The 27,740-nt window shown below is 39.7% G+C and overlaps 1 protein-coding gene across 2 annotated transcripts; it reads left to right on the forward strand.

Annotated features, from left to right (window-relative positions):
• OGT (O-linked N-acetylglucosamine (GlcNAc) transferase) lies at positions 1-27,740 on the forward strand. 2 transcript variants are annotated; one of them, XM_082488076.1, is made up of 22 exons: positions 1-186; positions 3,913-4,093; positions 5,164-5,407; positions 6,938-7,006; positions 9,996-10,112; positions 11,495-11,574; positions 13,052-13,247; positions 13,778-13,918; positions 14,144-14,244; positions 14,441-14,594; positions 14,696-14,797; positions 15,058-15,237; positions 17,299-17,457; positions 19,111-19,200; positions 21,252-21,377; positions 21,923-22,093; positions 22,222-22,338; positions 22,418-22,585; positions 24,676-24,828; positions 25,542-25,794; positions 25,979-26,102; positions 26,689-27,740. In XM_082488076.1, exons 1-22 carry the CDS (start codon positions 150-152, stop codon positions 26,861-26,863), a joined length of 3,138 nt encoding a protein of 1,045 aa, XP_082344202.1. In that variant the 5' UTR covers positions 1-149; the 3' UTR covers positions 26,864-27,740. The 2 variants fall into 2 exon arrangements, with proteins under 2 accessions (XP_082344202.1, XP_082344203.1); XM_082488077.1 differs by lacking the exons at positions 1-186; positions 3,913-4,093; positions 5,164-5,407; positions 6,938-7,006 and adding an exon at positions 7,093-8,780.

A 27,740-nucleotide genomic window follows, 5' to 3' on the forward strand; every position in this document is an offset into this window, starting at 1 on the left:
CCGCCATTTCGGGAGCCGTCGCCGCCGTGTTAGTGCACCGGGCCTGTGGGCAGCTCGGTCCTGCGCCACCCGCTTCAGCTGAGCGGGCCCGCTCCGCACTCGCGGCCTTTCCGCTGCCTCCACCGGAGCCTCACCGGCCCCCTTTCCCGATGGCGACCTCCGTGGGGAACGTGGCCGACAGCACAGGTACCGTGGCCTGCCGCGCGGGTACGGGCGCGCCGGGGGCCAGCGCCGCCGCCGCCGCCCTGCGGAGTCCGGGCTCTGACCTCGCCCCGCGGCCACAGGGTGCCCTGCGCTCCCCCGGGGCCGTGGCTGACCCTTCCGGAGCGCAGCTCTCCCTGCTCGCCGGGCCCGCTCCAGGCGGAACTTTCCAGAAGCGGCCGCCTGGGCGAGGCGGTGGCTCCCGGCGCGGCCCCCGCCACCTTTGTGATTCTCTTCCCCGGTCTCGTCCCTCGGCGGGCTGCCGTCGGCGCTGCCCGTAGGAAGCCGGCGCGATTAGCTGTAGTGCGGTCCGACCGTCAGGTGACTGCGGGTTTTTTTTTTTGTAAGAGGACGAAGGAGGGTGACAACTCTGATCCCAAAACGTACGGTGACTGATCCAGAATCTCTTTGTACGCTTAAGGAGCAGATCTTGTGTAGCGTAGCCCAGAAGTACAGCGCTTTTCTGGACAGTGAGATGGCTAAGAAAAATCCTGCCCTATATTTAATGTTCAGATCCAGAATTTGAGGGATGGGGGAGAGAAGAGGAGACATCTCGCTTTTCCCCTATAGAGGAAGAAAAAGAAGTGTTCTGCTTAATGAAAGGACATCACAGCTTTATCCCCCAGATTTTAGGGGGGGTTCTTTCTGTAACCAGAGGGAAGGAAATGAAAAGCTGAAGCGATGTCTGGGAGGAATAAGATTAAAAAAAAAAAATCTATGGAGAAGGTATAGCAATACAGAAATAGGGATGTAAAGGGAAAGGGTAGCGATAGAGAAGTAGAGATGGAGAGGCAAAGTGCTGCAATACGGTATTTCCTTGCTCCTCAGCTAGAACTGCGTGTCACCGAGGCCGCAGCATCCTCTTGCAGCCTTGATCTGTGGAGTTGGAAAGAACACGTGCGTGTGGGGAGAGTCCTGTGCTCCTCCTCTCCACCATCTCCCAGATGGAGCTGGCAGTTGCTCCTGACTGGGCCTAGATTTTATTTAAATCTGAAGTTGAGCCATGAGTGTTTGGTAAGTGCTTAGGATGTTATTTCTGGGGAAAAGCGGCCTTGGGTGCCTCTGTGGTAGTTCTGTGTGGGTTTTTATTTTGCTTGTGTTCTGTACAAGTCTCAGGAAAGGTCGTTCTCATAGCACGTACTAGGCTTTTCCAAGGTCATAGTCAAAGCATGTAGCGCAAATTAGCCTAGGTACATAAATTCACATATACAAGACTTGATAAGGGATTCTTCTGTTTGTGACTCTTCTGTCTCTGTGACTGCGATTGTTTTCTTTAGAAATGGATTCAGTGAGCAACCATTGATGGCTGTGTTATGTATTCTTTGGGTTCCAAAACTTTTCTTCCAGCCAGCTTTCTATTAAACATTTAGCTCATTTTGAATTTCGTGATATAGCTGCCCACTTTCTACTTTTCAATGAACTTCTCAAGGATCGTTGCTAAAATACTTCTTTGGAGGTAGATGACTGGCTATTTTATGTTGAGCGATTGGCTCACTTTATCTGTTCTGGGGGGGGTTGCTTGCTGAAGAGACTTGATAAATGAAAGAAAACTTTAGCGTTTCACTTATTTTGTTGCTTTTATTAGCAATTCTTATTCCCAGGTGTTAAAGTATTTCTGCACTGCCTTCTATCTTGCTCTGGGAGCTGCAATCTCAAGTTTCACTTTTTGCTTAAGTAGGCAAAATGTAGGATTTAGGTAACAGTCAGAAACTTCTTTCCAAGTGGTCATAAGAATTTAAGTCTAAACTTTTTGAGGGTGTTTTTTGTTGTATTTTGTGTTTGGCTTTTTTTTTTTTGTTTTTTTTAGCTTTGAAATTTAATAACGCCATTGAAATTTATTTGAAGAAGAAATTATTCAGTTAGGTCCATGAGACATGCTTTTCCCGGTGTATGTGCCATCAGCGGAACTTGAAAATACCCTGACTGCCAGAGGGGCTAAACCTGTGTGGCTTTTAACAGAAGGAGGGAGTGAGGAACAGCGTGTTTGTACTCCAGTATAATCATTACTGTCAACACCTTGAAGTTTCATAAATGGTGCTGTCATTCTCATGTTGAATAACAGTTGTATTTGTTTATTACCAGTAGGTTTAACCACATATTGAAGTCCACTTTTCCCTTAGTCAGGATTTGGAAAACTATTAAACTAGGCTCCTAGAAAGCAGGAATCTAATCTGGATGAAGGTGCTCCATTAGTAATTGTCAAGTATCTGAAAACGAGTAGGTTTGCTAGTTCCAACTTACTGTGAAATAGTTCTTAGCACTGACAGACAATATAGTATCTGGAAAAACGGCTTTAGTTACATCATCTTATCTTCAATCTTATCGCCAAAACCTGCTAGTGCTAAAAAGGCAATTTTGAAAAGAATTTAAGTACTTTACATAAATCCTGATTTCAGAAAATAAACACTAGATAGTACTGTACCCAACCTCTCTGTGATTATTTTGCTGTCTAAAGTTCTCATAAAAGAAATTCAAGAGTCTCAGAGGATTTTTGTAGTACCTAACTGCAAAAACGTGTACTCTGATACTGAGATGCTCCCTTGTATTAGGAAGGATTTATCTGTTTCATTTGAATTCAAAGTTTTAAAACACTCTAGGTCAAGATGGGAAGTGTTTCATGAATGGAATTAAGTGACTGCAGAGTAGTGGAAATGCTGGATGGCGGGAGGAAAAATAAGAGATGTTTGCAGTAATTAAGCCTTTAAATAGCAAGAGTCATTGGTATAAAGGCAGAATTTGAAGGTCAACACTTCTTTCTAGGATGAACAGATGTGGCTTTTCCAAGCTGCACTTTTCTATATTTTAATACAGAATGGTGCTTTGTAAGAAATTTTATTTACTTTTCACGCTTAAGGCTGTTTTCTCTAAAACAGGTGGTGTTTTATTTAAGTATCTTGTTCTCCACAATTGCGTCTTAAATACTAAAACCATTTTGCCCATTCCAGCTAAGCCTCCAGAAGCACTAACTCCTTTCCTGTACCCTGTTTGTTTAATGTTTCCTTCTGTAGGCCACTCGCACAATCATTGAAGTGTGTGTTTGTCTCTCATCAATACTGTTCCAAGGCTGATTTTTTTTCTATGAAGGAATTTTTACCCATTAGAGAGAATGTAGGAGTATAGAGGATTCAAGGAATGTTCGCGTTGCCTTTTTTTTTTTTTTTTAAGGGCTTTCCCTGCTGGCACAGCGAAACTTCTTTTATTCAAGTCCTTTGAAGTATTTGCTTTCCTTCATTTCCCTATTAAGTTTTTAGAACTTGTTTTCAAATCTAAAAAGCATAAGATCTTCAGTCTTGGGGGAGAGTGAGGAGACTCATTGTTGTATTAGCAGCATTTCTACTGTTCTGAGCCAAATCCGGTATCGTATGAGGAATCTCTTTATATTTCAGGTTAATGGGAAATTATTTACTTAGAAATATTGACAGTCGTTACCATCTACATGTTCCTAGTATTAGCTGATGAAGACATGGGCTTGTACAGATAATGTTAGAAATATCATAGTAATAGGTTGGGGCATGATTATCTGAGAGTTCAAATTGCCAGTGTAGTGTTTTATGTAATTTCAAACATTTTCATCCTTCAGTTACGTACACTTTTTTTTTTCACATTGTTCTGTTCTGTTTTCTTGGTGTGTGCTTTTTTTTTTTTTTTAATTTTTGTTCCCATTATCTAACTTTTTGTTTTTCCCCCTTAAATGTTTTGGTGATTCTCCAGAACCAACGAAACGTATGCTTTCCTTCCAAGGGTTAGCGGAGTTGGCTCATCGTGAGTATCAGGCAGGAGACTTTGAAGCAGCAGAGAGACACTGTATGCAGCTTTGGAGACAAGAGCCTGATAATACTGGTGTGCTTTTATTACTCTCGTCCATTCACTTCCAGTGTCGCAGATTGGACAGGTAGGAGACTTGAGGCATTCTGTCAAGCTTTCTTTATAGTTTGCACCTCTAACAGTACTGAGCATAGCTGACAAAAGTTCTGTTCTAACATTTCTTTCTTTAATCACTGAATGCAAATAATGACTAACTTCATGGCAGCAGTAAAGACTGGTCAAAAATGATGTTCTTTTTGAATTTTGTTAGGGTAAGAGAAATACAAATCGGAATCGCTAGCTTTGCGACAAACAACAGATCTTGCTGTCGTTCTCATGTTAGTTTAATATGGTACACATTAATATTGAAGTGTCAGCCACACTTGTGTGTACTGGAGGTATTTAATGTATAAACAAAGGCATTTGTTTATTTATTCGACTTGCAGTGTAGGGGTTTGTGATTTTAATTTTTTCTTTTTTTAAATTGCAAGGCTGATTGCTGTGAAATGGCATGATTAGTTAAGAATTTTTGTCATCTGAAAGTTGTCTCTATCTTCTTTCTGCTTGCCTGTTCCTGATCTTGCTGTCTGTCTCAGGTATTTTGAACTTCTAGCTGTAAACCTGCATGTGCTAGTGAAGGAAGTAAGAACTGACTGAGATTTATTTTATATAGGCTTCTGAATGAAGTTGTAGTAAGAGTTCAGATCTGGGAAAGTAAAATGGGGGAGGATGCAACAGAATTTTACATCTACATATGTCAGCTATGTCCTGCCTGTTAAAAAGAGTAATGAGTGGAACATATGTTGGAAGAGGCTTCACAGGATTTCTGTAGCGTTTTCTCCAAGTGCATTGAGTTCAGGTTTGATGAAGCAACTTGAATCCTACTGATTGTAAGTGAGAGTTGTCTTTCTTCAGTAGAATCTAAAATGTGAATGGGGGAGACAATAGTTTAAGCTAGGAGAAGCTAAACATACAAGACAGCTCTATAAGCCAAGATTTGTTGGCTGTGTTTGGCTCTATTAAGCATGAATGTTCATTAAGTAACTAGGTAAACAGGCAAACTCTGGAAGTCAAGGGTGAGGTGTTGGTTGTTTGTGTGTTTTGGTTTTTTGTTTTGTTTTTTTTTTTTTTTTGGCTAACTTATCTAATTTTCTCCAGGTCTGCTCACTTCAGCACTTTGGCTATTAAGCAGAATCCACTGTTGGCTGAAGCCTACTCGAATCTAGGCAATGTGTACAAAGAACGTGGACAGCTACAAGAAGCAATTGAACATTATAGACACGCGCTACGCCTCAAGCCAGATTTCATAGATGGATATATTAATTTGGCTGCTGCGCTGGTAGCTGCAGGTGATATGGAAGGAGCAGTACAGGCATATGTGTCTGCCCTTCAGTACAACCCTGTAAGTAACACTTAATTTTATAGAAGAACTCCATACTACTGTCCCAGGACACACAAACAGCAGGTTTCAAAGAATGAACAAATGTTAACCCTTCCCTCTAACCTGTATGCGATAAACTTAACAAGGTGTTTAATACTTTTCTTTGACAGTCTTCTGTCACAAAATGTTTTATATTGCCATACAGTAAGGGCTGCTGTTTGTGTACTTATCGGTATTGTTGAGGTAACAGAAAAGCAAGGAATTAGGGTTTGGTGTTTTTTTTTTTCTCAGGTCAGAAGTTTCAGTAAATAACCTCATATTTAGCTTTGTGTGCTTTGAGGCAGTATTATTACAGTGAGAGAATCGCTGCTTAGATTTGAATGTGAGATCTTGCAAAATCATCAGGTATTACTTTATCACGAAGTCAGAGGTTTTGGGGTGATAAAGGTTGCCTTTGTTAGATTGCCACTGTCCGCTGGTTTACAGAAGCATTATTTTTGTTTTATAGGCTGAAAGTGAGTATCTGTGTATAAGTGACTCCTATAAAATAGATCTTGTGTTTGGATTTTGGTTGCAACTGTTTTAAATTGACATTTTTAGTAAACAGTGTTATCAGACTGATACCTTCTGTTTGCTTTGCATCGTACTCAAATAATGTGTATGGTACAGCATGATGAAGCACTCTGCTTGCTATTTGGTCATATATTTTGTCAAAAAAAGACTTAAAATGCAGCATCATCTGGTGTGCATAGATCCTTTTTCCTTTGGAAAAGCAAACGCAAAGCCAGTCCGACAAGAGCTGAGAATCTTGTTTCGCTGTGTTCTTCAGCCTAGGTGAACTTGTCTAACTTATTATGTGAAGTTGTGTGACCAGTGGAGTTTATGCACTGGTTAAAAATACTGTAGGATGGTGTTTTCATTCAGGAGTTGAGTTTTGTTTAGGTTAGAAACTTTTGTTGTCATTGACAAAAGTGTCCCCATTCTCTGGGTTCTTTACCACTAGATTATGTGGTTGCAGCCTGTGCTGAAGCTACAGATGGAAGAGCAAGAGCACGTGGCAAGGCTGTTGAAAATGGATGGATTAGTGGGAAAAACAGGGAGGAAAAACTGCTTTGGGGATCCAGGAAGCAAAATCACTATATTGAATCTATTTAAGAACCATAATGGCAGTGGTGTACCTTAAGAATACGGGTTTGCAGTCATGCTTTAAAAACAACAACAAAAAAGGGCTTCAGATACTTATGTGTGGCAAAAGAACTTAAATTGCTTGGGGGGGGCAGCATTTTTGTCGTTTTTCTTTTATAGTTCTGTATAAAGAGGAATAGTATGAAATACTACTTTCTTACTTCTTTACAGTTGTATTTTTACAGTACTAAAATCAGTAAGGTTATCTCTTGGCTGTAATGTTAGGTCAAAAAAATAACTTACATTAGTGGTGTATTTATTAAGAATTTAAAAGAAGTTGTGGAGGGTGTTCCTGTGCAGGTTCTCTGTGAAGACCTCTGGGGCATCTGAAGTCCTGAAGCTGATGGTGTGACTGATTTTTTTCAGGACTTGTACTGTGTTCGTAGTGACCTGGGGAACCTGCTCAAAGCCCTGGGTCGCTTGGAAGAAGCCAAGGTAGGTGTTGGGTAAACATCAGTGTTTTGAAAACTTGAACTTTGCACCAAGTCTTCAAATCTGCGTTGATCTACAGACAGTCTGAGAAACTGCTGAAAACTGAAGGCACTGAAACACCCCAGAGTAGTTGCAGGGCAAGATATGGCATGTCCATGTTTAAAAGTTGGTTTAAGTCAAGAAATGGAACGCTACCAAGCCTTTCTGCTGAACTAGACTATCTGATACCATTCTGGAGTGTTGGGCAGGGGCTCCATCATGCTCTTATCTGGAAATAAGTAACAGTCCTTCAAATCTGAGGCTTGCCTGCTGGTGCCAAGCAGAGAGCCTGTGGTTAGCTCGAGATCCCTGTACGATGCAGGTGCTATTGAAAATGCTGCTCTTCTAAAGTCCTTTGTGGCTTGTAAGTGGAGAAGAAACTTATCCAAATGTTACCTTGTAATATTGGCTTTTGAAGATTTTTATTCTTTTAACTTTTCCCTTCCCTTGATAGTGGAAGAAAGGCTAGTAAATGATCAATAGCTGCAGTATGCGAACTCCCCGAATATCTTTTCTTCATGTCTTCCCTCTCCCCTCCCCCAAAATAAAGAAATCTGAAGGACAAAGCTGGTTTGTTTGGGAAATGAACTGATCAAAAGAAAACTTGCTGTAGTGGAAAGGTGGCTTCTAGCAGTCTTGTGTTTCCTAAAGTGAGAATTCGAACACCAAGATGAGTTTAAAATTCTTGGCATGTTAAAAACTTGGATTGCACACAGAATTGTCTTGTTACAAGCCACCTTACGCGTCCGCGCTGCAGGGGTGAGGAGTGTGGAGAAATCGGAAACACTCTGGACTCCACGTCTGTCACTCCAAGCCCCACGCGCATGCTAAAAAGTGGAGTGTATGAACAGCGTAGCTGTCTGTTTGGCTGCAGCACCATTTGGGGAGGGTTCTGATCTTTACGGGGTAATGGGAGCGCAGGTTCAAAGTTCCATTCTTATTTTGATTTCGCTTAACGACTTGGATGTGTGTACCATCCTAGGGCAGCTGAATTGATTTGGCCAGATCCAGGTTGAAAATATTTCGTAGAAGCATTTAGAGTTGGAACAGTCTTTGAGACACTTTGGTTCTCAGCCCACCAAGCGGACAGCTAACATGAATTGCACTTCACTGCAGCTTTAGTGTGACTGGTATAGGCCAAGACACTGCGCCTGCCTTAGGTTGCTGACTTCTTTGTTTCAGAGCTCTGGAGACACCTAGTTTGAAAGTGTTATTCCGTTTTGTGAGAACTTAATAAACGAGGAAAAACATCTTGAGTAAATTGCAATGTATTTCTTTGGTTATCAGTCCATTTGAAAGATCAAGCCAGCAGATTCCTTACAGTTTGAACTAAAATTTAATTTCTTTGTAGATATTTCAGAGCCTTTCTTCCAAAAAAAAAAAAAACCAAACCGAAAAAAGTCCCTGCTGTATGCAATTGCCCTGATTAACCCTCTCCCTTCTGCATGTCTCCCTTGTTACAGACAGATTGTCCTCATTCCCATGTGTTAAGACATATCCAAAAAAATGCAATTGCTTTGTTGAACTCTTACTAATGATCTTGTTTTATTTTCTCTCTTGTTTTTGGTTTTTCACCACTGATATTGTATTTAGAAGGTTTCAGGTGGGTGAAACCTCCTATTCCATGCGTAAGGTGCCTCGCTGAAGGGAGCTCGAGGCCTGGATCTAGGGCAGACACACACCTCCTCCTCCTCTTCCAGCAAGGAACGCACCGAAAAGTCACATGATGAGAAATATGGTAACGGGTTTGTAACTGCCACAGCAAAACCATTTGCCTCCATGCCTGAATCTTCTGTCTTGTGGCTTCAGAAAACAGCTTAAAATATTTAATTACAAGCAAGTAATGTAAGAATATTTTATACTAGTAGCCACAAATTCTTTCAAAGAAATAAAGTAAAAGTAAATTAAAATATTTATTTTAAGAAATAATTGGAGATAGTTAATAGTAAAAGCTTCTAACTCTTCTGGTTGTTCATTTTTTTCCTTTTTTCTTCTTTGTTTGGATTGCAGCGTTCTGCTCTTCTGATGATGCGCTGTGATCCTGCAGTAGCGCAAAGGCTGCGCAGCGGTAACGCGCATTGCGTGCGATTAAGCCCTCGTGAACGGTTGACTGGATGATTAATCTCTGATTGGGTGACTGCCCAAGCTCCAGGCTGTGGCCTTTTGGATGAAATTGGGTTGTAACGCATTTTGAGTCCAGACATCAAATTTAATATGCGAGTTTTTCTATGGGCCTGTCTGGTAGATTAATGATTCTGGTTGGCCGTTCACTGGACCTAGGGGCAAGCAATAGAGCAAAGCAGTTCGCAGCGATAGCGTGGCGCCGTGCTGTTTAGGATGCGCAGCGACTTCTCGCGCTTGCATTACAGGGACCTAAACCTTCATGCAATCCTGTCATTTGAGGTTTTGAAGCTGCAGATGATTGAATATGCTTGAAGGAACTGGGACACCAGATACGGGTTGGGTGTGTCATCTCGCTTGACAAGGACAATTAAAACTGAAGAACGGCTTCATCTTTTTCAGTAGTTTTTCTATTTTTTTTTAAAGTAATTTCTGTCTGTTTTGGAATATTTCACAATTTAATAATTTTATTTCACGGAACAGTTGTTGTTACACAGTAGTTTTTTTTTTTATGCACTTGAGGGCGGCAGATATCTCCGCTGAACTAGTTGAATTATTTCTAAGATGCTTTCTGCGGTGACCTGGTGTATAAAGGCATGTTAATTTGTTTTCAGCATAACTGAAAAATGGTGGGCTTGCACCTGGGTTTTGGTTTGCGCTGGCGCAGGATCAACCACAGTTTGCAGCGCATTAGTTTTGGCGCAAGCTAGCCTATACTGCAGGGTCACTTTTGGCTGGTTAGAGAAGGCATACTAACAATTTTTTTTTCTCATTTTTTTCTTTTTACAAATATTCCCCTTCCCTTGTATCTCTCTTCTTTAACTGTTCCAAGGCGTGTTACTTAAAAGCAATTGAGACTCAACCAAACTTTGCAGTGGCTTGGAGTAATCTTGGCTGTGTATTCAATGCCCAAGGAGAAATTTGGCTTGCAATTCATCACTTTGAAAAGGTAACTATCTCAGCCATTCAGCTTCACTGCTAGATTTTAATGTACGTGCAGTGGCCTACTTGTAAAAGTATTTTGCTCAGCAGAGAAAGAACTTCTTATGATGCTGTTGGTCAACGTCCTATGTTAATCGGGTTTTGTTTTTTTTTTTTTAAACTTTCTGATGTTTCAGATTGCCTGTGTGCCACTAGAGAGATATGTTTAGAATTGCCCAAACAACTTCACGCACGTGTCAAATACAAGAAAATTCATTAAGTTGTTTTACAGTCCTTTTCCAGAATAAATTTTTTAAAAATGTAATTTGATGGCAGTAATGTTGTGCATGTTTCGTATGTGAGAGGGAGAAACAACTTTCTGCTTAAAATCATTTTTCATTGTGATTTTGTTTCAGGTATTACTCTCCTGTGAGTAACTGAGGAGATCAATTTTAAGTGACATACTAATTCCTCTTCTCCAGGATTTTTCACCACTGTTGTTTCAGACTTCTCTAGATTGCTGTCATTAAGTAGTTGTCTGGTCACCTTCTACTTTGTTAGCATCTTAATTCAGTTTGTACTCATTTCTTAAGTTTCTAAAGTGACCTAAACCCAGATTTAAGATGTGGACAGTTTCTTCCTGATATTTATGACTTAAGAGCTACAAAAATAATTTTAATTGCTTGAGGTTTTTTTTTTGTTCTGTCTAGTTAGTGATAGATTGTAATGTATTTTAATTTGGAAATAGTAGTGCCCTTGAGAAAGACTGTAAGAGTGTGGCCTGTCAAATACTCAAGTGTGGCTTATTGCTGCATCATTTGTAACTTTATTGGTTCTTAAATTTTTTGCTTTTTGTTAGTTTTGAAGGGATTGAAAACGTTTTCTTGTAGTTAGATGGCTACTGAATTTTCTCTACACACATGATGTATTTGCTCTTTTCTTGCTCTTGTGAAACTGTCTCCGTTTTCATGGGCTGCTAAAGTTTTAAAATACTGTCTTATTTTGCAGTAGATAAAGGCTATGGATCGTTTTTTTAGGGCTTTGGGGTTTTCTCCCCTAAAATTAAAGTTAGCATACCATGGGTGGGCAGGAGTATGATCAGCCTAACATGAAATAAATGTTGAACACGTTATTCTGCAGTAGTTACAACTGATTAAGTAAGCAAATGAATACATTTGAAGGTAGTGTATGCTGTCTTTTCTACAGATACATAACTTTGATACTTTGTGATTGATTTTTATAAATCAAGTTTTCCTTTCTTACTAGGTTATTGATAAAGTCTTACATGCTTACAGATTGGGTTTGTCAAATTAAAAACAAACAAAAAAACAACCTAAAACCCCCAGCTAGGTTTCATAGAGAATATTTATGTGTTAATGCTTAAAACTGTTACTTCCAAAATATTTTCAGGCTGTAACACTTGACCCAAATTTTTTGGATGCTTACATCAATCTGGGAAATGTCCTGAAGGAGGCAAGGATATTTGACAGGTAAGCAGATAAGAATCATCGCTCTGTCAGTGGCCGTTCAAATGCATCAAGATAACAAATTAGATTCCTGATGTAAACCTCTTTGGACAGTATAGCAAAGACTTCTGCTGTCAGCTAAGCAAGCAAATGGCTTTGAAATGCATATAGAGCAGGTTACTGGAATTAAAAAAAAAAAAAAAAAAAAAAATCCTGTGGAATGTATTCCTTTATGTTACTTTCCTGTACTTAATAAAATGAGAGTTTCTGAAAGCATCAAAAATAGATTTGAAAATAAGGCTGGGGACGGGTGAAGATAAGATGTCTGAGAAAGGCCTGAACCCTTGAGTTCTTTGTTTTCATGATGTGATTCAGGATATAATCTACAAGTGTGTTTCTTCTAAAATTTTCCATGTAAAACAAGTTGAAATGCTGAAATGCAGCTAAGCATCTGGTTGAATATTCTGTGTTTGTTATGTGTCAGCATTGTGCTATTGATGGGGTTGCAGTACTGTTGCTGTCTCTTTGAACTAACCTGTTTTGAGACCTAATCTGATACATGAATCTTTCTTTTGTTTCTAGAAGAAGGTCCCAACTGTGTTGTTTTTATGCAGTGTACCATATTGCATCTGTTAATTGAACTACAGTTTCTGGTAGCTGTGGTTTGTGGCTCCAAATTTAATAAAAGCTTGCAGGGAAAAGTTAATTATTCTAACTAGTTGTGTTGCACACAGTGTAAATGATTCAGTGATTTCTGTTTTAACCACAAATTACTGGGCCAAACGGGAATGTTTCCTCCTCATTGTAGACTTTACATCACTTTCTTGATAATTTACTTGTGTATACTGTTGTGATTTTTCTGGAAATCAGATTTGAATACACCAGTTGTTTATATAGTCCTATAGGAGCATATAATTGAAAGATGTCACTTTCAAACAAAGTGAAGTTTGAAGTATGAATAAAGCATGATACATATCTTAGTTTAGTGGAGAGAATAAAGGCATCTAATAATATGATACTGTTTATATTGAATAATTAAAAAATAAAAAAGGGCAATACTAGTAATATATTATAATATATAATATATATATTTATATAATTTATATATATTTATATATAATTATACTAGTAATGAGGAGTGTTTAAAAAAAAGTAGACAAAAGCTTTACTTTTTTCCAGAAGACTTAACATTGATCACTATACAGCATCAGCTGGAAGAAAATCATTCCTGTTTTATGAAGTATTTCTTCTAGTCTGCTATTCATTACAGAATGGAGCATAGCGTTAAGATAACGTGAATAATTCATCCCTTGATTGGGCTTTTAATTCAGGCAGCACTCAGTGTTTTCAGTAACATCTTACAGGACAGATTTGCGTGTGTTAATAATACATATCCCTTGTAGTTTTTTTTTTTTTAAATATAGGTCGTTTTTATGACCAAAGTAAATATGATTGCTGCTCTGTAGGTGATTGTTTGTTTACCTTCTTTTTCTTGTTCCAGAGCTGTAGCAGCTTATCTACGAGCCTTGAGTTTGAGTCCAAATCATGCAGTTGTGCATGGCAACCTTGCCTGTGTGTATTATGAGCAAGGGCTGATAGATCTGGCAATTGACACGTACAGGAGGGCTATTGAACTTCAACCCCACTTCCCTGATGCCTATTGTAACTTGGCCAATGCCTTGAAGGAGAAAGGCAGTGTAAGGAGTACTTTTTTTCCTTTTAAAAGTTTTAAAAAGTACAGTCAATGTTTATTGTAGACACCAGATGTCACCAGCTTTATTAAGATGGGTTGTTATCCTCAGTCATAAGGAAGAGTAATTCAGGAAATCTCTACCTTGAACCTGTTAAAAGTGATTGTATAGCGACTTCTCATAAACAGTGCTGTTGCAACAAATATTACCATATTCATAGAATGGTTTAGCCTGTTCCACCCCCCTGCCCTGGGCAGGGACACCTCCCCCCAGCCCAGGTTGCTCTTCCAACCTGGCCTTGAACACCTCCAGGGATGGGGCAGCCACAGCTTCTCTGGGCAACCTGGGCCAGGGGCTCACCACCCTCAGAGTGAAAAATTTCTTCCTAATACCTAATCTAAATCTCCCCTCTTCCGGTTTGAAGCCATTACCTCTTGTCCTATCTCTACGTGCCCTTGGAAAAAATCCCTTTTCAGCTTTCCTGTAGACCCCCTTCAGATACTGGAATTATATTAACAGTATGCCTTTTTTTGAAGGTGGTAGAAGCAGAAGAATGCTACAATACAGCTCTTCGACTTTGTCCCACTCATGCAGATTCTCTCAACAATCTAGCAAACATCAAACGGGAACAGGGGAATATTGAGGAAGCTGTCCGTCTTTATCGGAAGGCTCTTGAGGTACAGTTTAATGTGGTGAGGGAGAGGTGGGGAATTGAAGTTGGGAATGTGTAATGTGACACAGTGTTTTTTTTTTTTTTTTTTTTCGTCTTTGGTAGTAAGTGGAGGAATGTCTGCTTAGAAACCTGCGTCATATAAAAAGAGGAGTAAAAAATCCGCAAGTTTGGTTTTTTTTATATGGTCTACTTGGGGCATTTGAGAGACGGATTCTACTTTTTCTTCCAGGTTTTTCCAGAATTTGCTGCTGCACATTCAAATTTAGCAAGTGTTCTGCAACAGCAAGGAAAGTTACAGGAAGCTCTGATGCATTACAAAGAAGCTATTAGGTAAATGGATACTATCTGTAATAATGCCAGCCTTTCATAACTGGGACGTGCCATAGATTTGTACAGAAAGTGACTTACAGTAGCGTATTTTAATTCAGATAGTTGCTTTGCAAAGTAAAATTCTGGGTAAGAGTATGGCTCTTCATTAGAGGAGGAGCTTTTATTGTTCGTGACTCATATTATCTTTGTTTCTCAGAATCAGCCCTACGTTTGCAGATGCTTATTCTAATATGGGAAATACTTTGAAAGAGATGCAGGACGTTCAAGGAGCTCTACAGTGCTACACCCGTGCCATTCAGATAAACCCAGCCTTTGCTGATGCCCACAGCAACCTGGCCTCTATTCACAAGGTAGCACATGGGAATGATGCGCTCTTAAAACATGGTGGGGCACTATGAGTACTTACTCTGAGTATATTTTTATCTGCTGGCTCATTCCTGTATTTTTACAGGATTCAGGGAATATACCAGAAGCCATTGCCTCTTACCGCACTGCTCTGAAGCTGAAACCCGATTTCCCAGATGCCTACTGCAACTTGGCCCACTGTTTGCAGGTAAGGAAGATGAGGTTTTTACTGTAATTCCTAAGATTCCTCTGCAGTAAATGCTAAGCTTGATCACCTCAACCAATCGCTAACTTAAATGTAGAGTTAGACTTCAGTGTTAAATCAGAAGATCATACTGTCATCAACAGTAATTTCTGAAGTTCTTGCTTCCATTTTTGGAAGAAGCATTAGTCTAAATTTGTGAAATATCTGTTATAGATCAAAGGAAACTGTTGCCCTAATGTTTTTTTAACTTTTCCTTTTTCTAGATTGTCTGTGACTGGACTGACTATGATGAAAGAATGAAGAAGCTGGTTAGCATCGTAGCTGATCAGCTGGAGAAAAACAGGCTGCCTTCTGTCCACCCGCATCACAGCATGCTGTATCCCCTTTCTCACAGTTTTAGGAAGGCTATTGCTGAGAGACATGGAAATCTGTGTTTGGACAAGGTAGGAGGTTTTATATAGGCCAGTTGTGATTGAAATAGTTTGTGGTTTCGCCTGTTCCTACTGAAAAACGAATGCTTGTGTAGTTAGTATGGGCCTCTAAGGTTTCTGAGTCACTGATCTGTGGACAGATAGGACAGAGTATGACTTAGCTAGTTTTGCAGGAAGGGGTGTTTTGGAAAAGCAGAGTGAGTAAATTATTGTTTCCTGACAGTAAAACAGATCCAGGCAGCTCTGTGATGTTATTTCTCGAAATCTGGTCTTTTCCAGCATCTGTAGCACTTGGAACCTGACCTTGCCTTTAGTGAATCCTTGCTGTAATGTCTGAGCTTTGTGTGGGATTGACTTTGGGATTCCCAAATCCATTCGCTTACTGGCAGTGGCAGCAATGTTATAAGGGCAACGCATCACAGTAGGAAGTACTCAAGGATTTGTTGTGATTCTGTTCTGGAGTCTTGTGTGTACAGTAGAATAGATCACTCCAAAACCATACCAGCTCTTGCTGTGATTACTTGTGTGCCATTTCCATGAGACTGCACAGCGCCTCAAGCTGCCGTGAGTGCAGTTGCAGTCGATGGCAAATTCTTCAGTAAAAGTTTGATGCAACTTCTTTTTCTCTTCAACCAGAGAGTCACAGGTGTTGGCACTTGTGAATGTTGACATGGACTGCTTGAGCAGGTTGCCAATTATATTTGAATCATAGAATGGTTTAGGTTGGAAGGGACTTGAAAGATCATCTTGTTCCAACCCCCCTGCCATGGACAGGTACACCTCCCCCCAGCCCAGGTTGCTCCAAGCCCCGTCCAACCTGGCCTTGAACACCTCCAGGGATGGGGCAGTCACAGCTTCTCTGGGCAACCTGCGCCAGGGGCTCACCACCCTCAGTGAAAAATTTCTTCCTGATATCCGATCTAAATCTCCCCTCTTCCAGTTTGAAGCCATTACCCCTTGTCTTGCCGCTACATACCCTTGTAAAAAGTGCCTCCCCAGCTCTCCTGTATGCCCCCTTTAGGTACTGGAAGGCTGCTATAAGGTCTCTCCTGAGCCTTCTCTTCTCCAGGATGAAACCCCCCCAACTCTCTCAGACTGTCCTCACAGCACAGGGGCTCCAGCCCTCTGACAATCTTCGTGGCCCTCCTCTAGACTTGATCCAACAGGTCCATGTCCTTCTTATGTGGAGGGATCCAGAGCTGGATGCAATATTCCAGGTGTGATTTCACCAGAGTAGAGGGGCAGAATCCCCTCCCTCACCCTGCTGGCCACGTTTCTTTTGATGCAGACTGGGATGCGGCTGGCCTTCTGGGCTGTGAGCCCACATTGCTGCCTCATGTAGAGCTTCTCACCTACCAACACCCCCAAGTCCTTCTCCTCAGGGCTGCTCTCCATCCGTTCTCTGCCCAGCCTGCATTTGTGCTTGGGATTGCCCCGACCCAGGTGCAGGACCCTGCACTTGACCCTGTTGAACTTCATGAAGTTGGCGTGGGCCCACCTCTCCACCCTGTCCGGGTGCCTGGATGTACTGAAAATATGCTGTCAACCAGTGGAAGTTTCTGATTAGCTAATGTAAGGATCTCAAACTTCAGAAGATAACACTAAGCTTTCAAACTGGCTTAATAGCCTTATAATCCTATCAGTGATAGTGACTACGAGCTGATGTCTGGGGAAGATGGTGAGCATAAGAACAGAAAGTGTGCTGTGGTGCTTCACTGGATTATTGTTCAGTTCGCAAGTGGCTTGTAGCTTGAGAACTTCCTGGTCATACTGGTGTGGTATTTATTTAATTATCAGGGGTTACTTTAAAAAAGGCAGGAAAACAGAAATGTTAACTTGCAGTAGTGATGTCTGTCTTTGGCTGAATGTAGGTATGTGACATCTTGTAACACAGTTTGTGGACACTACACTTGGCTGCAATGGAGGTTTCAAACAACAGATGCCCACAGGCCACTTACTTGAATGTGGGATAAGGCTAATTCTACAAACTTGTGGGATTTTTTTTTGTCCCTCATTTTAGCATTTGATTTTGTTTCCCGAGTTTATAAACAGTTGTGTATGTTTTCTTGACAGATTAATGTTCTTCACAAACCACCATATGAGCATCCCAAGGATTTGAAGGCCAGTGAAGGTCGACTTCGTATTGGCTATGTGAGCTCTGATTTTGGCAACCATCCAACCTCGCACCTAATGCAGTCGATCCCTGGCATGCATAACCCAGATAAATTTGAGGTAAAAATACAAATGGTGTACTTAAAGCTTTAAATATGGCTGTAAGTGGCACTTTCTTTTTCCTGGTGCAGACAGGTAAACTAGGGAAGGGTAGATTTTTGTTTCTAGGTGTTTTTTTGTTTTGTTAGCAGACTCTTTTTTTTTTTTTTTTTTTTTTTTTTTTTTTTTTTTTTTATGGGCTGAAGAGTTCTCCAGCCTGGGTGATCCTCCTTTACCAATATGAAGTGTTATTTAGAAGGTAGGCTAATTAGATACCTGTCGTTAGAACACCTGTAGGTAGGATTTGTGGCTTGTGGAAGACTATTTTTAAGCTTCAGCTGCAGTTCTTTGAGTAGATGCATTTCAGCATCAAGCTACCACTGCCCGGTTACTTCTGATTTACAGATACGCATCTGTTTTTTGGTCACTCTCTGCTGCTGGTATTTCTACATGTATTTTTCTCTGGAATACCTGGATCACAAACATGAACTTCAGATTGGCTTGGCTACTGCTTTTTCAAAAGGAAATGGTAGGCTATGCTTACTTCAGGAGCATATACAATTTAGCGATGCTAAAGACAGTCACATCTCTATTTATTTGGGTATCATGTTCAGGGATTGAGGCTGTAAATAGAACTAATTCCTAGTTCTGTTGTTTGTCCCATGACTGTTTAAATTGCCTTGGTTTTGCGCTCCTGTTTTCCAAGACATGAGAATTTGCTTCTTTGTAAAGAGTTGTAGGTCTTTCCTTCTTGCAAAAGTGTTTTTTATTAATCTGTTTTGTTTGTTTTTCTTGCTTTTTCTGGTCATGAAGTCTTTGTAGTCTGAAATGCTTGTGGCAAAGCTGCATGCTTGAATTGTTATCAGAAGTGTGACCATGAAGCAGTTTTTTTCATGAAACAATTAAATTGGTGGTCTGAGTACATAGGGGTATGGGGAGAATATACCATTTAACCTTGAATCGGCTCAAGACAAAGGGAAGTCTTTCTTGTTCTGGATTTATAAAGCTCTACAGAGCTTATTTAAATACTAAATAGAAGTTCTCTTTTATTTTACTAAAACCATGCTTTTCTGCAGATAGAAACAATATGCAGAGAATTTATTATTTGTTTTATATCAATGTGGGCTAGGTTAGCTAAAGATGCCTGGTTACATAACCAGTCAATCTTGAGTTTCTCAGATAGATATGCAGTTTCTTAACTGGAGAGAACTACTCACTTGTTTAAGGAATCTGTTAAAAAGCTTCCACGAGGCTTAGCTTGTCTCTTCAACCTGAGTCATAATTATGATTCTCACTGATTACAGATTCAAATGTGTCTTTGTAAAAGGCGTTCTTAGAGAATTTGATGCTTATGCATGTCCATTTATTAAAATTACTTTACCTTGCACTGATGAGAACATATGCAAGATGTAATGCCATACTCTAGCACCAGACTGGGTAAAACTGGAGCCTGCTGCAAATGTGTCAAATGCCTGTTTCCCCCCCCCCCCCCTTTTTTTTTTTTTTTTACTACTTTCTCAAGTGGTAAATGTGACACAGATAAGTATATTTGTATGAATTTTGATGTAATTTTGCTTACGTAATTTAAAATTGCAATACCATATGTTTTATAGTAAAGTTATTTTATTGGCAAGTTATTGCAGATACTCGATTTCTTGGTGCCTCATGTTCTAGGTATTCTGTTATGCCCTGAGTCCTGATGATGGTACAAACTTTCGTGTAAAAGTGATGGCTGAAGCAAATCATTTCATTGACTTATCTCAGGTGAGCTTTTTTTGTTGCATTGACCTTTCAGCAAACCTGAATGAAGAAAGAGATCAGCCTGTAGTTTGAGATGTTTAGTTGCAGTCATTTCTTGAATTAGACCGATGTTAGCCTTGAGAATTTTGCAGTTTGTAGATGCATTACTGTTAGGCCTTACCTGGAAGGCAGTGGTTATCACATTCCCTCTGTGTGATTATTAAAAAGTAATATTAGCAGTATTGAATAACTGTTCCATTAGGTCTTTAAATAATGGTCATGCCTAAATATCATGGATAAGTCAAGATGCCACAACTGCAAATATATTTAAGCTTGCTTTTCTCCAGTGAAGTAGGATAGAGGCTTAATGATTAATGGGGGGATTTTGCCCCGCTATCAAAGGCTGTCCTGGTAATGTTTACAGGTGGTTTAGTTTTTTTGGTTTTAAGTTCCATGTGAAAACTGATGGGGATTTCAGTAGACACAGAAGTCAAGAAGTTGTTATACTATCTCAAGATAACTGGCAAAACCCTAAAGCAACATGGGATAATCAGTGTATGTTAATAATAGAACTGGATTGGCACCTGAGCAGTCCCAGATTAGGTGATAGGTAAAACTTGCATGGAGTTTCTAAACTCATCATGTCCAGAACCTGCTCTTATATGTAAAAATGCTAAATTGATGTCAGCAGGATTGCTCTTTGAGATGGATTTTGCAAAGTTGATCTTTTAAAATGTTCTTTTAGAATAATTTGCTTCAGTTAGGCTTATGAAAAGCCATTCTGCTCCCCTCCCCCCCCCAGATTTTGCAGCTGTGAATGCTGAAGCCTTTGGTCATGGTAAAACAGAGCAGCAATTTTGTATTTGTTGTTGCTTTTAACAACTATCTAGGAAAAATTCTTTCCTTTGCCCAGAGAGATACACTGAGTTTTCTTCTTTAAAATTCTTGAGGCATTAAACTCATTTTTAGATTACAGTGCAACTCTTAGATACTTGTACAGGGGTGTCAAACAAGTACGAACAGTTTGCTGTGATCTGTTACATTAGCAGTGTAACTCGCTGGAAGTTAAACTAAGATGGGAACTCAGATTGTTGTCCACTTGGAAATATAACTGCCTCTATGGATGTGTTTACCCTGCTATAAAATGTGAAGTAGCTTTCCCTTTTTACAAAAATGAAGTACTTTTGTGGGGTATAATAATGGTAGAGTGAGTCAGCTTTAGCAGTAGCTGCAGAGTAGTGAATTGGCTTACTTTTGATCTTTGATTTGAAGTAATTTCTCTGTATGACCTTAGTTTGGGAATCTACCACTTGTGCTACATGAGCCTTGATTGTTAATTAGCCTTATGGGAGTGGTGGTGATGGGGAGGGCTCTTCTGGTTTGTGTAGTCTCAGTTTCTAGCATTTTTTTTTTTTTTTTTTTTTACTGCTGCTGTAATAGAGACATCTATCAAACATTATTTTTTTTTCAATCTGCTTGTTAAGTAATGACAATTTAATTAAGTCTTGGAGGAATTTAAAACTGTTGAAAATTATTTACCTTTCAGTATTAGATAGGAAGAGAGACACTAATTTCAAAGGCTTTGCTGTTCTTGAAAGTCATTGGTAATACCTTGTGAAGTTCTGCTCTTCTTTGGTCTTGATTTAGCCAAGAACTGAAGCAGTTTCAGCGTTGTGTGAAGTTTCTTCTGTGGTTCATTTGTGATATTGTTCTGTGTGACTTGCTGAGCTTGGCAACGCTAGGTATGACGCCTCTGATTTGAATGTGCAGAGGCAATCTTCAAAGTACCACAGTTACAGTTCCTGTCAGCAACTGCTTCAACTGTGCCTAGCAAACTTGGGTTTTTCTTGGCTTCAACAGGGTTTGGTTTTTTGGACTGAGTTATGGACTTAGACCTCTGTAAAACCAGGAGTGACGATATTTTAAGTCTCACCTAAATTAAATTATGCAGTGAACACTTATCGATTGGTACACTGATGACTAACCACATTACTAATGAAAGACTGAAAACAAAAATCTGTATTTTTGTATTATTTATGTATTATGTATATATTTATGTATTATGTATTCTTCAGATACCATGTAATGGAAAAGCAGCAGACCGCATCCATCAGGATGGGATACATATTCTCATTAATATGAATGGTTACACCAAAGGAGCCCGAAATGAATTATTTGCCCTGAGACCAGCACCTATTCAGGTAACTGAGTTAGATGGCTCTGTATCTCCAAAAAAACACTATGAGTAGGAAGAGTTTCTTTTTTTCTTCTGACAGAGTGGAAAAAGCGTTGAAGGCTCATGTTGATCAGTAAGTGAGAGAGACTTTTTAGGGCTTAGCATATGTGAGGCAAGTAGGTTCATTCTGTTGAAGCAGTAGTTTGTTTTTTTAACGGGCTTTGTGGGCAGTTGAATGTCCTGAAAGAGATCTCCTTAACTCTATGAGGTTCCTATACACCACTGGCTTTCTTGCATTAGCGAGAACAAAGAAAGGGTATTTGAAGCAGTTGTGGAAATGAGCTGGATACTTTGGCCTTTTGCTTGAAGGATCAATTTTAGAACATCCTTGAACTGTTCATTGTCTCAGTAGTGAAAGCTTGGGGTTAGTGGTTGCTCTTCAGTTGATAAAGCACAAGAAGGAACTTGAATCTATGAGTGGAAAATTTAACTTACAATGTGTTGATTTTTAACTTCCTTTATTTTTTCAATGCACCTGGGACTGGAGCCTTGCGTTCTTGTTTTTTTTAGGCAATGTGGCTAGGTTATCCTGGAACCAGTGGGGCGTTGTTCATGGATTATATCATCACAGATAAAGAAACTTCCCCAGTTGAGGTGGCTGAGCAGTATTCAGAGAAATTAGCTTACATGCCAAACACTTTCTTTATTGGAGACCACGCCAACATGTTCCCCCATCTGAAGGTACGTAGGAAGATACAGCAAGAATAGTAGGTGCTTTCCATAGCTGCCTTTATAAAATAGCACTTAGTATAGTACTTGGTAAGGGATTTTGAAACTTTTTTAGAACTTACTTGGGTTTTTTTTAACAGAAAAAGGCAGTCATTGATTTCAAGTCCAATGGTCATATTTATGACAACAGAATTGTTTTGAATGGCATTGACTTGAAGGCTTTCCTTGACAGCCTCCCCGATGTCAAGATTGTTAAGGTGAGAGCTACTCTTCTGCATGTTCGGTTGTAGGGACTGTAGCTAGTGCTTTATCTGATGCTTACGTGATTTATCTTAGATGAAGTGTCCTGACAGCTGTGACAATGCAGACGGCAATGCCGCCCTCAGTATGCCAGTCATTCCAATGAACACAATTGCAGAAGCTGTGATTGAGATGATTAATCGTGGGCAAATTCAGATAACTATCAATGGATTCAACATCAGTAATGGATTAGCAACTACTCAGGTGAGGCACTTCAAATCGCTGTTCTCTTGGGTTTTATGTTATATCTGTATGTTTTAATGTAACAAGGAAGAAGAACCTCCAAGCAAATGTCTGTCTTCTGTCATGTTGATTTGTTTAGTTCTCATACTGAAGGAGAGTCGCAAATGTGTTATAAGCTACAGATGTGCTGGAAGATGATCTTTCCCCCCAAAGATGGAGGGGTTGTATCAGGAAGTATCTAAAATCCAAAGAAATTTAATCTTGTTGCATAAAATAGACACTTGGTTGTTCAGAATTTGAAAGCTTTGTTTCTTGCCTGCAGCCTACAGAGCATTTGTGAGCTGTTACCCAATTTCAGTTGTGTTTTTCCTTTACAAAAATATTGCTGGGTAATGCAGGCAAAGTTTCTCCACTGTATCTCAATGGCGTTTATTCATCTTGCATCTTTCTGAACTATGCACTATACATGGTGCTTAACAGTTAATGGGATTTTAGTGGTAGTGACAGTTACTGGCTTTGTTTAATACTTCTTCCTTTGCAGAACAGTTCTTTTTGAAAATACTGTGCTTTGTCATCAGCATAACTCTTGACTTGCGAATTTTACTTAGTTCGCAGTCCTTCAGGAATCTCTTTTATGTCATTGTATGAGACCTTTTGTTATCACTGCTTTATCCATAATCTTAGGCCTTGGTTTCTGTTTGTGAGTTCTTTTGTGCACAGCTGAGACTTCCCTTTAAGTTGGTGATAGGTTATATCTTAGTTTGCTTAGTGAGCTTATTAGCATTTGTTTCCTGAAATCGTTGTCCCATGAGAGTAATAGAGAATTCTTGTCTTAGCACTGCACCACCAAGATGAAACAACCTAAGCTCTGTCTGTGCACTTTTAAAACAGGATTTCTACCTTTTTTTTTTTTTTTTGCACTAATATAACCCTTTTTTGTGCTTGTTATAATTTGATATCGGCTACTTTGAGGCATAGGTCGACGAGAATTGTGCATTGTGGTTTTTGAGGTCTCCTCAGTGACCTGGATAAGTAACACTTTTACCAACTTTTGTTGAAGCAAATTATCTTGTGCATCTTCTAACGGAGTCAGTGACAGTGAGTCATTGTCATTCATGTCAAGTTTGTCAGCAGTATGCTTACTTTGGCTGCACTGCCCCAAGCTAAATTTTAAATACCTATGTATGTAAAATTTATATGTAAAAAGAAAAAGGCTCCAAGTGTCTGTTTTGCCCTATCTGTACTGGTGTTGTTATCTGTCTTTGATTCTACCATTGCCTGTCACTATTAAAAAAAGTACATTAAAAATCATACTTCCATTTTACTAATCCTCAAGGCTCTTGCATGGTGTTTTGATTATCCCAACTTCATCCTCTGCTGTTTTTTGTTAGCATATTCCTATTCTTTGTGAAGGCTGTGAGAGCCGTTCTTTTTTGAAAGTCCATTAATAACTCTTCTAGTCTGATTCTCAGCATTTCTCATTATTTCCTTGTCAGCTAGTTCCTTATGGTCTTTCAGTTACCTATTAGTCTGTGTTTTCAGTCTTGACTATCTGTTCTGTGCCTGATGTCTTTCATCTTAAAAAAAAAAAAAAAAAAAAAAAAAAAAAACACAAACCCAAACAAACAAAAAAACCCAGACCCCAAAAAACAAACCACAAAAAAACCCCAAACAAACCAAAAACCGCCTTTGCTTTCTAAATACTGTTTTATTCTTCCTTGAACTCTTAATTTCGTTTTTGATCTCGAGGAAATGAAATGACCTTAAGGAGGGGAGGAGTCCACGTGTAATGCCTCATTTTATGATTCTTCTTTCCAATTATTCCAGTTACTTGGAATTTCAGGGAGATATAGCAAGGGCATGAAATTGCCTGGTGTTTTGTGCCTTGGTGGTTGCAACACTGTGGCATCCACAAGCATGTATGCATACCAGTTAAATTCTTGTCATGGGTAAGTAAACAATTTTGATTTTGTATAATAAAACCAAAGATATGCTTACAGTAAGTTATGATGCTAACAAATGTCGCAGCGTGTCTTGGGACGATTTCACAGGGCATAGCTTGTTTCCCGCAATGGCAGCATTCCAATAGCTGTCTCTCTTTTTTTCTTTAGATTAACAACAAAGCAGCAACTGGCGAAGAAGTTCCACGAACTATAATTGTTACTACCCGTTCTCAGTACGGCTTACCAGAGGATGCTGTTGTGTACTGCAACTTCAATCAGCTGTACAAGATTGATCCTTCCACTTTACAGATGTGGGCTAATGTGAGTATCTGATATGAAACCTAAGGTCAGACTTTGGGAACATAGCTGTTCTGTTCAAGTTAGCAGAGTCTTCATGTAAGTTAAAACTGTAACTGTTCTGTGGAAAACATTGACCCTGAGCTGTTTGAATCCTTACAGTGCTTATGTTGCAGGACTTAGTGTTAATAGAATATAGAGTTTTTTTAGATTGATTTCAAATCACACCTGTGCTTCTAGTCAGTGAAAAATTTGTATCTTGGGCACACTTAAGCTAGTGTGCTGGTACTCCATTGTGAAGTAAGTTTGGTCTTCCCTCATCTGCACAATTAAGTCATACCTGGCCTTGGCAGTTGGCAGATTGATAGGTCTGAGCATCTGTATCGAGGTCCAGTTTATAGTGTATTGCTGAGAGTTACTTGAGGTGTTTTTTTTTTTTTTTGTATTCTGTAGCATGGGCCTATAAATAACTGAGATCATGGATTTCAAGACTTACTCTCTAAGCTCTATGAACTATTGCTCAGAGTTGTTGTCTCTTTCGGTTGGATGAAAAATGCAATCCTCGTTATCCCACTTGAAACGGTGATGTGGTTTTTTTCCTGCTCTATACCTCAGACAATTAAAAGCATTGAACGATTACGCCTTTTGCTTCATTTTGGTATGTGGTAATTTCATGTTTGGAGAAGAAAATGTTTCTGATGGAACTTTTTGTATTTGCTTCTTGATTTTTGTTACAGATCCTAAAAAGAGTTCCGAACAGCGTGCTGTGGCTGCTACGTTTCCCAGCTGTAGGAGAACCCAACATTCAGCAATACGCACAAAACTTGGGTCTTTCCCAAAACCGAATCATCTTTTCTCCTGTTGCCCCCAAAGAAGAACATGTGAGGAGAGGGCAACTGGCTGATGTCTGTCTAGACACTCCGCTTTGCAATGGGCACACAACTGGCATGGATGTACTCTGGGCCGGGACGCCAATGGTCACTATGCCAGGTAACACAGTGGGGAACCTACATAGAACAGATGGATTTGAATATTACTCATTTTTTAATAACAAACAGAAAGCTCCACAAACTTTGTTGCCTCTTGTAGAGGGAGAAGGAAAGTAACTCATACTCTGCAATATGTTACGTGATAAGCTTATTCCTGCTATCAATTTTTTTTTCTTTTTTTCCAGGCGAGACTCTTGCATCACGAGTTGCTGCCTCCCAGCTGACTTGCCTGGGTTGTCTTGAGCTCATTGCAAAAAGTAGACAGGAGTATGAGGATATTGCTGTGAAACTGGGAACTGACCTGGAATAGTAAGCAAACTTGTACTGTGTAATGTGGTAACATCAAGAGTGTGAAGTGTTGTATTTGGGCGCAGCGCTGAGACTTAGCAGTAGTATTTTACTATTTAAAATAGCTAGGCAATCCTCATCTAGAGGTTTCTTGTCTTGCAGTTAACTCAGCTTCTGCTTTTACAGTAAACTTAACAGCGCTCCAACTGGAGTAACAGTGGTACCTGTTCTGAAGAAATTGCTCATGTGCGGGCTCTAACCTGGTAAAAAGTACAATATAGTTCTTTTTAAAGAGTGTTCTTTTTTTAAATTGAAGATTAAGCAGTTTGTCACTTACTGCAAGTTAAAATCGTGCTGTAAAAAGTTACCACAGTACAGATAATGCAGCAAGTTGATGCGTTCATTTGAAGCTCTTCTGAGTTGAAGTGGTCATGTCAGAAATTATTAGGGGCAAAACCAGCAATATGAATTTGGTGGCAATGAGAGCAGGTATTTTTGCAACAGTTGTACTGGCAGTTCTGGGTTAGCAGAAAATAGTAGATTTCAAAAACAAACAGTATGATGAAGTGTTTGGAACCTCTCATGACTGCTTTAACTCTTTTTGTAGCCTGAAAAAAATACGTGGCAAAGTCTGGAAGCAGAGAATATCCAGTCCTTTGTTCAACACGAAACAGTACACAATGGACCTGGAGCGGCTTTATCTTCAGATGTGGGATCACTATGCTGCTGGCAACAAACCAGACCACATGATTAAACCAGTAGAGGCCAGTGAGTCTGCGTGAAGCAAGACTGGCTGCATGCCCACTTAGAACTCTCCGGCAACTGAGCCTCTCCAACACTTCTGCAGAGATGATGAGCTAAAAACTGTGCATTTCTACTTAATCTGCCTGGTAATCTGTGGCTGAAGTAATACATGATGGTGATTAAAGCACAGCCAGACTTATTTCTTGCATGATAGGGAAAGACTCTATAGAGCCTGGGATCCTTTTATTCCATGAGGAATTTGAATGGGATTGAGCCGTGTACACGTAAGCCAGTGTGTAGGAGTGACGTGGTGGTTGCTGGGGGAAGTTTGAACTGCCCAACCAATGATGATTTCATGGATTGATTTAATCTTCCTACGAATCTCTCTCTCCTTTTATGTGGATTGGGAAGCATTTTAACATTTGATTTTGGGTACTCTTGTTGGTATATGTGTGGTTCTCCCATGACAAGATTTCCAGCTAACAAGTGTTGCTCCCTGCATTAATTTCTAAACCGTGTGGACTGAAAGGGCATATTTGCTGGTGTAGTCTTTTTTTATAGGTTTTATAAACCACTTAAGCCTATATCAGCATTTTAATGTTTGACCTCTGTTTTGGAGCTCTCTGTAATGTGTTGGTTTAGATAAGGACTTTGGGTTTTTTTTTGTTTGTTTGTTTTTAAGCTTCTCCAGTAACTCAGCTAATTGGCTTCATGATGGCAGCTCCCCTTCTGTTGAAAAACCAAATTTGATTTGAAATTAATCCTCCCCACAAGTGTTTTGAGGTAAACACAAACTGGTGCCAAATACAGACCTTTCAGGAATGATTGTGAATTATGTATAGAGGCGCAGTCCTAGGTACTGTAGCAAAGACTTTAAACAAAAAAAATAAAGCTTTGGTTTGCCAGTTTGACTGA

This window comes from Vanellus vanellus, assembly GCF_965231255.1.
Source record: "Vanellus vanellus genome assembly, chromosome: 10".
NCBI classification, from domain to species: Eukaryota; Metazoa; Chordata; class Aves; order Charadriiformes; family Charadriidae; genus Vanellus; species Vanellus vanellus.